At 40.9% G+C, this 14,519-nt stretch overlaps 1 protein-coding gene across 2 annotated transcripts in view; it reads right to left on the minus strand.

The window, feature by feature from the left end:
- Positions 1 to 14,519, minus strand: part of ralyl (RALY RNA binding protein like) — a 135,410-nt gene that overhangs the window by 10,692 nt on the left and 110,199 nt on the right. For both annotated transcript variants that reach the window (XM_075452887.1, XM_075452888.1), the window contains 3 exons: positions 2,610 to 2,685; positions 1,604 to 1,651; positions 121 to 302 (listed from right to left, as the gene is read on the minus strand). In XM_075452887.1, coding sequence (XP_075309002.1) covers positions 121 to 302; positions 1,604 to 1,651; positions 2,610 to 2,685 — 306 coding nt within the window. The remainder of the gene's footprint in view (positions 1 to 120; positions 303 to 1,603; positions 1,652 to 2,609; positions 2,686 to 14,519) is intronic.

Here is a 14,519-nt window from a genome sequence, read left to right on the forward strand (position 1 = left end):
AAGGACAGGGTTCCATTAGCGTAATTAGGACGCATTCTTTGACAAAACAGACAAATAAAGTCAAATTTGACGAGTGCAAACACAAGGCGAGGCGAGGAAAAAGCAGCTTGTGGTACATACGTTTGACGCCGGAGGAAGAGGATGATGTGGGAGGTCTGGAGGATGAAGAGGAGGAGGAAGAGGAGGTTTTGATGGGGAAGGAGGTCTTCCCGCGGCGGGAGGAAGGAGCGATCACCCTGGAGCGCTTCAGAGGGATCACAGCTCTGGGTGGGGGGGCCACTCTGCCGTGGTAGTCAAAAAGCCTTGAAAAAAGAAAACACCTATTAAATTACACTTTCCTCCACAAGTCACTGTCTTTTAAAAGAGGGCCTATAACACAGAGAAGACGTCCACTCACTCCAGCTAAAAAGGTTTTACAGCTTATCTAACCATCAGCTCGTTCTAAAGCCGACTATCTGCTCCCAGTGTTGCATTTCAAAATAGATTCGCTATGGATTTCTTCTTTGTTCCTTCTCCTCAAACGGCTCACCAAAACAAAAGGCAGAAAATAGAGTTCACATCGACTATTATCCCTCTTCCTGTACACATATCGGGGCCATTACATGGATGGAAGTCGTCCCTCAACAGATCCTCTAAAAAGTGAAGAGGATGAAAAGAGGAGGTGCTGAATGTTAAATGAAGGTGTCCGTTTGATTGTTCTCAGTCACAAAGACTCTCAGCAGGTTTGACATTTAGGAAACAGAAAATGCTTCCACAGATAAGCCCTCTGATGGCTGGTGGATAAACGACAGAGGAAACAAGCGTTTCTTCATCAGCATGTTGGAGCTGCATGATCGATCAGTTCAATTTGGCAGGTTGGTCACTTCAGTAGAAACTTCTATGGTACAGTTGCTTAATTAAATCTGAGAAAAGATCCTTTATAAGAGGATGAGTCCATAAAAATCTTTTCATTGACCATAAAACCCCTACCTGAAATAGAAATGGCCCAGTAATGGCCTTGAAAGCTAATCCTGCCAGCCTGTCCTGGGTGCTACTAGCCACTTTTAACAGTTAAGGCTGCTAGCCACCGTGTTGGCTAGGCAGGCTAGCTTAGGGTGCAGGCCAGAGCCAGGGCTGCCACATGACCAGCTAGAAAAAAAATGGTGCATTTCTAATGTTATCGAAAGCAATAAAAAGTGAATAATTCACTACTCTGATGCTGCATCAAACCTGTTGTTTCGCATGTTCGTGTGTTTATGCTAACTGCTACAGCAGCTGCAGATTCTAGCTGCTGGATAACCTCCCCTCATAGATTGCTCAAGCTTCTCATAACATATGTACAGTCGCTGTACAGTCACTGTAAAGTGCTAAAGTGGACCGTTGGGGCTGTCTGAGCTCGCCTTTTTGAGACTGCAGGGGCTGCTCTCCAAATGACAGCTAATTTAGCTCATGAAATATCTTGTAACATTAATAAAAAAAGGCTTATGGGCATGTAATAAAGTGGAAAATGTGTTTCTAGTTGACTGGGAAAGCGGGATTTAGCTAATGGTCAATAACATTCTTAAATCCTGCATTTAATAAAATAATGTTACAGTGACTGTGAATGAATATAAATGATACGTACCTGCTGTAGAAATCATCCCTGTAGTACTCGTAATCAAATTCATATCCACTATGGAGGAGGAGAAAGTGCACAGAGACAAACAGGGGGGACAGAGATAAAGGAAAGAATGGATTGTATTAGGAAAAGTACATTTAGATCCGTCTAAAGTAAGCAGATTAAACTCAAACAGACACTTTTTGCTTAAACTTTGTCACAGATTAAGAAATGTTCCCATGCGGGTTTACAAAGACCACAGATCAATGCAGATCAACAAAAAAAATTGTTCAGGGGACCAGTAAAGGCAGACAAACGAGAACAGATCTTTTCTTGGAAGCAAGAGAGGAAAATCAATGTTAGACGTCCAGGATGGCAGCTGAAATAAAAATAAAGAAATAAAGAGAAGGAGCCATATTGAAATGCTGTAATTCTCACAAGAATCTTAATTCGTATGAATGTAGAACTATAACAGCGTGTTGTTGGGTTTTGCTTCTCCTTTTCATGGTTCATAATTCCCATATTACATCCCAGCTGCTTTCAACTGCAGCTTTAAAATGCAAATGAGGGTTTATATCAACACAATGCGCAAGCTAATACATTTGTAAAATAAGACGTGTCGTGGAAGCAACCAGCAATAAAGACAGCAGGAAATTGGTGGGAATGAAAACGTTGGCAGTGAGTAAACTGTCAGAGTTAACTCAGAAGCGTCCCAGTGAATAGAAAAACCTGTCCAGAACCTCCCATGATCTGTTTGTGACCAGGAGATATGTGTACGGGACAGAGAATAAGGGTCCGATCAGCGAAGCTTCTACAAAAGCATTTCCTTTGAGCTTTACACACTCATGCTGAATAAAATGCAGACAAGCCACAGAAATGGAAAGAAACAATAAACCCTCAATTAAGACGAGGTTCAACAGAGAAAATGGGGACGGCTGCACATTCAGAGTCCTCATATTCTAAGGATGACTGAAGATTTCCATCAGCAGGATATAAGAGATGGGTACTATTAGGAAAAGAGGGTGAGTCTTACCTGTAAACAGCTGAGAGCGGCCGTTTGGAGCCTGGTTTAGGCCGGTATGGCTTGGGTTCACCCGCCATGTTTATGTCTGTAGGAAGACGGACAGAAAACGCATCAGTATGACAGACCTTAATGAAATCTAATGGGGAATAAACATATACTGAAAGCATTATTCTCTTGCAAAAAAAAACAAACAAAAAACAAGGTGTCAATGTACTTGTGTGGTCGTTTATTTTATCAAATATAACTGAAATGATGATACAGTAACAGAAAACCTGCTGTGTGCAATTCCAACACAACTAAAAATCAATGATATTGTCAGATAAAGGCTTTGAAATAAAATATCCTTAAACGGCTGAAAATAAACACTGAAGCAGCTAAGATGCATTTTGCCTTGACTGTGACTGTCATCAGTATCTTCTCAGTGCAGAGACTGATGAACTTATGCCAAAAAACATAAGAATACACACGCTGCTTTGTTCGTAGCTCTTCATCAAACAAAAGGTGAGTTCGAGTCTTTGTCTGCCTTTGACTTGTATGACCGATTAAAGAATTAGGCCATGTAAGAAGTGGAGAATTAAAGGACAACTGCCACAGTTTACTAACAACAGCCAGTTCTTAATCTGCGATCTTGCAGGAAATGGAGGAAAAACGGTCGAGAAAACGTGTTTTTTAAAAGGAAAGGACTAAAAGGCACCACTACTTCCTTTGTTGGTTTCAATGTCCACAGAACATCACCAAATGAAAGATTAAACAACAACAAACTATGGCAAAAAAAAAACAAAACGGGTACGAGTGCGTACTTATTGAGCTACAATGAAAAACAACAACTAAATAAATAATTAAATGCGCTGCTTACCAGGTCTTAAAATGAGGTTAGTACAACGTCAGATTAACAACGGGACATATTCCCCCTTGGTCGTTATTTCTTTCACAAAACTAAGCCAAAAAACGCGGACGCAGCGAGTGAAAAACAACGTACTAGCCAGGAAGCATTAGCTTATGGAAGCATCTTCAGCGGCAATAACACGAGCCCTCTAACAAAAGCACGCGCGTACGTTCATGCCTACAGATTTTTCTATCCCTTTGTAACTATCGTCCGGTGACGTGTCCGTTCTGTGTCGATGCTCGTCGAGTAATTTAGGATGATTTTTTGTCAAGAGCGTATCGAGGCGGGTGTTGATGACGTAGGTGTTGACATTCGCGAACTCGCTGATCCAGCCGTTACCACGTGACCGGTTCAGGGAGCGTTCGCGGCTTCGCGCGTAATTCGAAATATTTCGTTTCTCAATACCCAAGTACGCAAGTCCGTACTCGTGTGCTTACAAGTATGGACTTGTCAGATGTACGGACTTCTGAGCACACAAGCACGCTCATTGTGCATTTGGAACGGAAGCGTCATCATCATCATCGCTCGTGCCGCACTGCTTTCTGGGACAGCAAGCTGTCTGAAGTCTACACAAGCAGAGAATGTCTACACAAGTCACCACAGAAGCAAACTCGATAAAATGGGCGGAGCAAGCACACATCCGGGAATGTGGAGCGTACTTGTCTGGATGCGTACTTTGTAACCAAATGAACTTGAACTTAATCTGGAGGAACAGGCCACCTACGGAAAAGTCATATGGTCAAAGAAATCAAAGATGGTGGTCTGAAAGTAATTGACTTTGAATGTCTTAACGGAACCCTTAAGATTAATTGGTTAAAATCCTGGATTAAAAATTCTCAATTATTTTGGTATTGTGTCCCAAATTATATATTTAACAAAATAGGTGGTCTAAAACTTGTACTTCTAGCTGATTTCAATATACATAAACTGCCCATCAAACTATCAGAGTTCCATAAACAAGTGTTACTATACTGGAAGATGCTCTACGTACATAACTACTCGCCGCACTCATCTATCATATAGAATAACAGATTCATACTACATCGCAATAAATCCTTATTTTACAAAGATTGGATGGAGAAGAATATTTGGTCTATTATACACTTAATGGATGCTAATGGTTGCATGTAAAACTACGAACAATTTTGTGCATAATATCAATTCTTTTCCCCAAAAGCTGAATTTACCAGATTATATAATGCCTTACCAAAACAATTTACTAATCAGTTTAAAAATATAATAACATATCATCCCATATCCCCACAATTACCCCATCTGTTTATTAATGGAATATCATTCACTGACCCAAAATTCAATAATCACACAATTAGAAGCTGTCTAAACGAAACTTTATTCCCTGGGAAAATAAATAAAAATAACTTTCTTTGCAAATTTGGGAAAAAATCTATTGAAAGGTTAAGAACTCTTTATTTAAAACTCCCCATACAACCCAAAGCTAAAGAAACACACTTTAAAATTTGAAATGCAATTTATCCCTCAAAAGAACTACTAAGAAATCGCTTTAATATTGATGACAATAAATGCTCATTCTGTGAGAGTGATGTAGAAACGATAGACCATATCTTTTATGAATGCAACCAAACCAAAACATTTTCGAATTGCTTAGAAAAATTAATCAAATCAAAAATTACACTTCCTGAATCTATTTCTAGAGATATGGTAACTTTTGGAGTGTTATTGGAAAACAAAATTATGGAACTCTGTTGTAACCTAATTTTTTGTTTGGCAAAATTTTGTATTCATAAAAAAAGAGTGCTAAGATCATCCCCAGTCTTTAACATCTGTTTATCTGAATTTCAATTAAAATCTCTGAAATGTATTGAATCATACGAAGTCCTGACGGAATTTTTGATTGAATTGCCCACCGATGTATGTCAATCCTAATATACGAATCCCCTTGCTGTAAATTTTATTTCTTTATTTATTTTTCTTATCAACAATACCTTAATCCCTCTTCGAAATACTATGCCTCTACTATGTTATCTACAAGTTATATTGTTGTAATTGCGTAACTTGTTTGTATTTTCTTGTTTGTGTTTACCTTGTTTAAATAAAGTAAAAAAATAAATACAAAATTGGAACAATACTTGGTCCTTTGGTGATGACGTTTCAGAAGTACACAAGTACAGACAAGTACGCATATTCAGAAACAGCCAGCGAAACGCCATTGAATCCAGCTTCACATTTCATGGATTTGGGACCTTATTGTGCATAGCTAGCTACCTTTTAGTAATGGAGCCAGCAAGAAAGAGGATATTTTCTCCTGTCTGGGAGCATTTTGAGCTGATCTCTCCAAATAAAGTAGACAGAATAATAATTGTGTGTTATAGATTAAAATAAAAATACTTTATTAATCCCATTGGGAAATTCTTGTAGCATAGCTACACAAAGAACACAAAATAAATAGCATACACTCACCGGCCACTTTATTAGGTACACCTGTTCAATTGCTTGTTAACACAAATAGCTAAGCTAAGCTAAGCCAGGTAGCCTAAGTCTCTTTCCTATATTAACGTCTATACTATACTTGTGTTTTTTTAATTTATTATTTTAATGAGGAGAGAACAGTACTGTGGATGATGATATGGTGATAGAGGACTCACAGCCCTTCACTATTGTGGAGGATAAAGGGTTCAAAAAGCTTGTTAAAGCTTTGAACCGTAACTATGTTCTCCCTTCAAGACAGGTATTGTATGTGAGCACATGAAGCATTTTCCAATATTTACAAAGAATGTTCTATCTTTCAGGCTTTGAAAGCTATGGTGGACGACAGATACTAGAAGTCCAAGGAGAAGGCCAAAGCCTCAGTGTTAGCAAACAACAGCAGTTAGCTTGACAGCGGATATGTGGACCTCAATAAACACAGGCTCATATCTAACTGTAACATGCCATTTCATAGATGCAAGCACCTCTTTACAATCTGTTTTAGGGGTGCAGCATTTTCCGTCAGTAACATACGGCTGAAAACCTGGCTCATGCCCTCGCATAGTTACTGGCCTTGTGACTGACTGGTGCAACAAACATGGGTGCTTGTACAATCAAGGCGAGCAATTTGCGTCACTCACATTGTTTGAATCTAATTGTTAAAAAGGCTCTTGAACTAAACCCCGTGTTGTGTGAGCACAATCTCGGAGAATTGTGGGTTATTTCAAGAGCAGCACCACTGCAAAGGTGAGTTCTTTATCTCACTGACGTATTCCTGATGACACACTTGTTTAAGTTGCTGCTGCAGTGAAAATGATGTGATAATCGCAGAATGTCTGAAAGTTTTGTCACCATTTCATGATGCCACAGTGGAACTATCTGAGAAAAAAAAAAGGGTCTCAGGACCCAAAGTCATTTCCCTGTTGGCTATGTTACACCATGCAATGGAGGAGGAGGATCTTGGAATCCTACTCACTCCAGATAGCAGAGATCTGGCGCCGAGTCTGAGGAAACGAGTAAAGGACAAGCTCTTCATCTATCAGTCACAGAGTATCACATCACTGGCAACACTGCTTCTGTAGCCCTAATAAAGCCGAGAAGGCGGAGAAGAACCATTTGAACCAACATGTTCTCCTCCACATCATCCTCATCTGAAGCTTCTCTGCCTGGGACTCAAGGTAATCAATGTATATTTAATTGGTGTATTGTATGTAGTCACTTACAGTTGGCTTGTCTGTTGTAGGAAGCAACATGCTAACATGCACCGGAAAGTCTGCAAAATGACATTTTTGTGAGATAATCCTTGAAAAAAAAGCACCTAGAGAGGCTTAAACACATAAAGCTGGCTGTTGAGTCTTTGTGCAAAAGAAAATGTATCAGCTGTGCAGCTTTACAACAGTCAGAAGTAGAGAGCTTTTAATTTGGCTATCCATTTACTGCCAAGGGTGTTGCAAGGTCTATGTAGGTCTCTGGGAGAAAGGCCAATTGGTCAAAATAAGCAACAGTGCAAAGCGCTCGAAAGGCTACATTTCCACCTTAGAGGTTCAAGGTTTCAGGCTCATTTGTCATGAGCACAAACACGAGAGTGAAAACCGTAGACTGAAATGCTTGGGTTCAGGTACAAAGTACAAGGTTAAGAATAAAAGAAAGGGAGGGTAGAAATGCATCTAAATAAACAATAATGCAGATTAAAGAAGGATTTATAGTATATTTGGATAAGAAAATAGATAATTTTAGGCTAAAAGTAAGAAAATACAATCTAACCAAAGGCTGTACGAAATCCCATCATCGGCTCTTTTTTTTTTTTTTTTTTTTTTTTTTTTTGCTGATACTGTCCTTGATATTAGTGACACATTGGAGAGGCCATCTCGTAACTGGCAAGATTCAAGTTTAAGGCCGAGAGCGATACGCCGATCATCGGAGCGTCCTTGAGAAAGGAAAAGTCACTCCAAATACGAGTCCCGGCTAAGTGCCTCATAGGTATATAGATCACTGTAAAGGCACTTTCTGACATGTAGTTGTTTCTGCATGCAAACGCTGTTCTCACCATCACTTTGTCCCTTCCAGCTGCACACATTTGCTTCAATAATTTATGCGTCTGCCCTTCCCTTCAACACAAAATAAGAGGAAGCATCCCAATCCCCAGGAGTGGAACTGCACTGGGGTGAAAATAAGCTGCTGGCGAACGCTTGCCTCCTTCCCCCGATGGTTGCTCTCATGAGAAATAGGATTAAGCTCCGGTCTGTTTGTACATCACCTACTTAGACATGCATATTCACGCCGAGCTGCGTGACCAAACGAGCGTGTTTTTGTGTGTGAGCATACTTGACAATAGTATGTTGGGACTGACCATAAGGCTGACTTGGAAGATAATTACACATTTGCTAATTAACCTGAAGGTTTACTCACAGACACATCAGAGGCAAACCGTTAATTACCTCGCAGCAGCTACACTAAATATAATTAGCACCCAAAACCTCAAGCAATCAAAAAAATCTCAGACGGAAGCTCCTCTGTGTGAACCACCGTTTATATCCAGCTGTTTATTTTCCGTGCAGCCATTTCCTTCCTGTTCTGTCGCTACTTTTGAGGTGAACTTGCCGCCTCCATTGGGCGGGCTGAGAGAGCCTCGGCTCTGTTGGATTGAAGCAGATGAGATGGTCGCCTGTCAAACTGATTACTGGAAGAAATGAATGACTAAACTTGTTTACATTCAGTGATTTATTTATTTTTTTTAAAAAGGGGACAAAAACCGGCTTATTAATGCATTTTTGGTTTCAAGATGAAATATTTGGGTTGTTCCGCATGAATTTTACAGCAACTTTGGTCCAAAAGCACTGACTGGAGTCCACTCTCAAACCACTTTGAAAGACTAAAGGAGATTCTACTAGTGGGAGTAAAGTGCTCAACAAAATGAACATGCCTCCGTGCTGCGTTCACTGCCTTTCCCATGAAATGGGTCTGAGTGGGGCTAATTGCAGTCCATGTTATTCAGAAACATTTGGTGTCTCTGCAGCACAGGGAAACTCCTTTGGGTTTGTTGTTTGCAAGCTCAATCTGCAGCTGGGTCAGCTGGACGCAGAGGGCTGGAGCTGGCTTTTTAAAGGTCTGTCTCAGGGCTCAATGTGCACATTATGGAATGAGAGCTTGCCTCGTATTTCCAATGTCTCACAGAAGGAGGGTGTCTGTCTGTCTGTTTGTCTGCCTGTAGCAGCTGAAGTCCAAATATTTCAGTCGGGGACGTTATTGGTGGAAAAAAATCCAGCGGGGCGAAAAAAGGATGTAAACTGCAGTGGAAAGACGGAGGCGTGAAAGCATAAGTAATCACTGAAGACAGACCTGTGTTCCTCTGTCAGGAAAACAAGGAGCCGTGACTCCCTGAAGGAAGCTGCCCATGTGTTTTATTGGTCTCATTTGCCGCCTTACATCTCCGTCTCCCTCAGACTACTCATGCTCATGCCTCCTGCTCCAACCTCAGCTTCCCCCTATCCTTCAATGTCTTTCCTCTCTTTATCTATCACTTTCCCTTTCCCCGCGTGCGCACTCACACGAGACAATATCTAACCCCAGTTGCCATCCATTTCCCTCTCACATCCTGTATTTCTTTCCTTTGTCTCCTCGCAAGGAGGCTCGTTACGAGACGTTTCAGGGCCGAGCATCACCTGTGGGGACTTTTATATGTGACACCTGCGCCGCTGACGCAAAGCTTTGCAAGTCCTATTTCGCCTCTTCTTTCATTAGCAAGGGAAGAATAACAGCACAGTGAATGGAAGCTGAGGCTTTGAATATATCAGATCTATAAAATGAGCCATATGGCAACATAATGCAGGGGAATCATTGCAAATGAGGACGTTCTCCTGTGAAAAGATGATATTCTTGCATTCATGGAAGGAATATGTATGAACTAACAAGGTGGATACAAAACCTGCTGGTCTTTTGGAGGCGGCAACAAATCCCACTGTTATGTCTCTCTGCCTCTGTTGCTTCTTCCAGAAGAAGACAGTCTACATTCTTCCTTCCTTCTATCAGACGAAAAAGGGGGAAACCAGCTAATAGCCTGAGGCTTCAGAGGAGAGCAAACAGGCAATGCGGAGAAGGAGTCAACACAAGGTCAGGAGGCAGGAGAGTCATACAAAGTGTGTGTGTCATTCAGCCCCAGCGGTGCAGAATTGTCCAATATGTCGCAGGTTTGAGAATTGTGGCGTCTTGTCACATGACGGGAACCGCGACCAACGAATATCAAATTGTGTGGTCTGTGACAACATGTATTCTAAGCATCTAAACCCAACTGTAGTGACTATGTGTCTATGAAAATAATAATAATAAAAAAACAAAAAATTTTGTCTCAAAGGTTACCAAACTAAAATTAAACAGAACTCAAATAGTTACTTGACACTGTCAAGTAACTATTTGAGAAACCACACTGTGTTTCCATTGGGTTTCTGGTTTACGCAGTAAGGCAAAACAGAACATGACAAGCTTTACCAGATCCCTTCTTGCCTCTCCTGCTCTGATTCCCGTGGCTTGCTTCTGCTTGCCTCACCTGTTCACACACTGATTGACGAACTGACAACTGCTAACTGGTAAAAAAAAAACATGTGACCACCCAAGTGCGCCCAGAGCTCCGTAAAACCCAAGTATTTATGTGAAAGGCCCATTTCCCAAACAAAAAATTTATCATATTAATTACAAACCAATTTATCCTAAACAACTCAAATTAAACAAAAATGCTAATTATCAACCAAAAACTGAGCAAATAATATAAAATAAATCTAAATTCTATGGCTTAACTAGAAATAGAGAAATAGCTCCTACACCAACCATGTACATTAATTCTCAGCCTAATTACGTACGTCTAACTCGTAAAAGCAGCCGCTGGTGAATGGGGACAAAGTAAAGAAAAAGTAGGCAACTGCAGAAATACAGTGAAAGCATGAAACGAAAGGACTTTGTAGGATTGTAAAGATTGTATAGGACGGGATTTGAACCAGAAATCTTTCCTTTGAAAGGCCTCTTTTTTTTTTTTTTTTAAATGGAACTTTTGTTCAGTCAAGAGTGGAAACTGTCAGCATCATTAGGCTGTGAATGTGAACATCATCTCACCCCAGCAGGAGATAATTCATGATCTGTCATGAGATAGCCTTGAGATAAACCAACATTAAACCTGTATTACTCAATTTAGTCTCCTGCTAATGTCTTACTAATGTGCTGCATCTGTGTGCCGATCGTGTTTTTTGTTTTATTCTCAGGTCTCTCTTGGAAAGGAGATTGGAATCTCAATGAGACTTCCTGATTAAAGAATGACTAAACAAAAAGGGATTGCTGAATCACACCCATTATAGGCCAAAAACACACCGCATAGGCAGTCATTTGGAAGCCAAACTACCTGCTGTTTACACAAAATGTCCTTTCATCTGTTGCAGAACACCCAGGACCCAAGAAACGTCCGATTCTGTGGGTTTCTGTTGCTGCAAATGACCTGTTTGAACACCTGCTGTGGTGCAGCACAGAGGCTATAATTGAGAAAATGGCTATTGAGCCAAGTTATTATACGTGTTGACCCTCAAAATAAACAGATGGAGGTTCAAACATCCCATTTACTAGCTGTTTTTAAGATATATCTAATATATATCTATATATAAAGCAAAAAGTCAAACCAACACAAAAGAGATCAATTACATCTAGCCTACAGCGGGGAGAGGAAGTATTTCTTCAGTAAAGGTATTTCTAATGGTGCTTTTCCACTGGCTCGGCACGGCTCGCCACGGCTCTGTTTGGTTGTGTTTCCATTACACTTCGTGCCTCCTCGACGTGGGCGGGGTCGTCGTAACACGGCTGCGCGTGTTGCTGCTCACCCTGTGGCTTTTTATCGCACAGAAGGCAAGAGAAGAGAGCCAGAGAAGACTCCTGGCCGCCAGACAAAACAAGGCAAGGCAAGGCAAGGCAAGGCATCTTTATTTATATAGCGCATTTCATACCACAGGCAACTCAATGTGCTTTACATAAAGACAAGGCATTTAAAAGAACAGCATAAAGCAGCATAAAAACAAGCAATTTAAATAAAAAAATAAAAAAAATAGAACAAAAATTAAAGCAATCAAAGAAGAGGGGAAAAAGAAAAATATAAACTCAACCATAAGCACACCGAAAGAGAAATGTTTTTTACCTGGATTTAAAGGTGCTTACAGTTGGGGCTGATTTCAGTTCTGCTGGTAGTTTGTTCCAGTTGTGAGCAGCATAACAGCTAAAAGCTGCTTCATCGTGTCTAGTTTGAACTCTGGGCTCCACTATCTGACCTGAGTCAGCAGATCTCAGAGCTCTGCTGGGTTTATACTCTGCTAGCATGTCATTCATGTATTCTGGACCTAAACCATTCCGTGATTTGTAGATGAGCAGCAGAACTTTAAAATCTATTCTGTATCTGACCGGGAGCCAATGTAAAGACTTGAGAACTGGGGTGATGTGATGTGATCTCTTTGTTCTGGTTAAAACTCGGGCTGCAGCGTTCTGAATGAGCTGCAGCTGTTTGAGACTCTTTTGGGGGAGTCCAGTCAGAAGACCGTTACAGTAGTCAAGTCTGTTGGAGATGAAAGCATGAATCAGCTTCTCCGGTAAAACAGTATTGAAAAGTACCGGAGAGTTTTGTTACAAGCTTCAAAAAGACGACGTTTGGAGGTAAGCTAATGGTTGCTAACGCTAGCTTATATTATCCGCGTTATGACGCTTCCAGTGACGACACTCATCGCCCAATCAGTGGAAGGCAGTCGGCTAACGTCACGTTTTAGTAACGCTTCGGCCCGCTTGGAACCAGGGCTGAGGTGCTACGGAAAATCGTCCCGTTTGCAGGTACGGCGTGCTAGTGGAAACACGCAATAGCGCGCCGAGCCGAGCCGAAGCGAGCAAGTGGAAAAGCACCATTTGTGGGCTATTGACACGAAATGTGCACCAGATGTTGCCATCAAGCCAAGTACTGAATTCATACAAAAAATAAAAATCAGAACATTGAAGTATGCAAGTGTAGAAAAGCCTTTATTGGTAATTACAGCCTCTAGACGCCTCCTTAATGGAGAGACCGGTCGCCTGCATCGCTCAGGAGGGATTCTGGACCATTCAGACCTCAAAGGTTTGGTGGCCTCTTTTATGAACTCTGATCTTCAGTTCTCTCCATTGATTTTCAACCTGACTGGGTAATTGAATTGTTTCCTTGGCCTTGTGCTAGGGATCATTCTCTCATTGCCGAAATGTCCACCCTCTCTTCATTTTCAGCTTTCTGGTAGATGGCAGCAGATTTTTTTAATGGAGAATGTCCCGGTACAAATACCTTTACTGGAAAAAAAAAATGCTGATCTGCGAATACTTATTCTCCCCACTGTCCATCTGCAAATGACTTCCCGTGGTATTTACTTCTACATACTGAGAAATGTCCTGTAAAAACAGACATTATGGAGGCGGCCCTCACCCTAAAAAAGCCAACTTTGTTCTGATTTGTGAGGGAAACCGAGTCAAAGGCATCAACATGTGTGGCTATAGAAAATAAGCTGCCGGAGAGGAGCTTTTTGATCATATACCAGACCGAAAAGTAAATTTTTTTATTTCTCTATTCATTCCAATGAAAACTCTTTTATAGCCAAATTGGTATTAAACTTCAAACTTAATTTATTGAAACGCATCCAATGCTTTGTGTGCAATGTAAAGACTTAAAGGGATAGTTCGCCTCTTTTGACATGAAGCTGTATGACATTAAACATCGTAACAGGCGCGGCTGTCGGCAGGAGGCAGCACGCAGTGATACGAAGGGAGAGAAAATAGGGCCAAGCGATTGTGAGGTCTGACTTTTTCTGGATGAACGATTTTGTGATGCAAATGTATTACTCTTTTGAACGCATATTGTTTTGAGAAGCAAGATGCTTTATTTTTTAAACCCCAGCCAACTAGCCGGGCTACCTTCGTCAATGCCAAAACGAGGCTGGAACTTGGCTCACAGGACGCAGCAGGGGGTAAGAAAATGTTCATAAATAATATTGCTAATATGGGATGTCATACAGCTTCATGTCAAAAGAGGCGAACTATCCCTTTAACTTAAAAGCAGACAACGGTGTCTTTGTGCCATTCTGAGGCACATTGTGCAGAATGTACAGCTAAATGTTAAAGCCGGGCTCACAATGACAATAATTACAAGCTGAGTTTTTTTATCTCACTCATGCTAATTTGCTTTCCAATAATGTGTTATTTATACAGGTGGTTTCACTTTAAAGATGCAGCGTATGGACATCTCACTGAGTGAAAAGCAAGCCTGCCAGCTGGTGACATCCATAGAAACTAATTAAGCATCACTCTCTGGAGACCACGAGTTTCTCCAGAATTGAATGTCATGTTCAGTCATTAGCTGTGGAAGTATTTCCAGAAGATTTTGAATATATTCAGCAGTTTAAGTGAATTCACTATGATTGGTACCAGCTGCAATAGAAAGGCATTTTGAATTTGCTGTATTGATTTCCAGGTGACTTGTTTTCCATAGCAACAGTGGCCAATGGCCATGAGTATTGCAGATTTAGAGCTGTCGCTCGGGTTGAACTAATGGAAATTAC

The sequence above is a fragment of the Odontesthes bonariensis genome, chromosome 20 (genome assembly GCF_027942865.1).
Source record: "Odontesthes bonariensis isolate fOdoBon6 chromosome 20, fOdoBon6.hap1, whole genome shotgun sequence".
Classification (NCBI taxonomy): Eukaryota; Metazoa; Chordata; class Actinopteri; order Atheriniformes; family Atherinopsidae; genus Odontesthes; species Odontesthes bonariensis.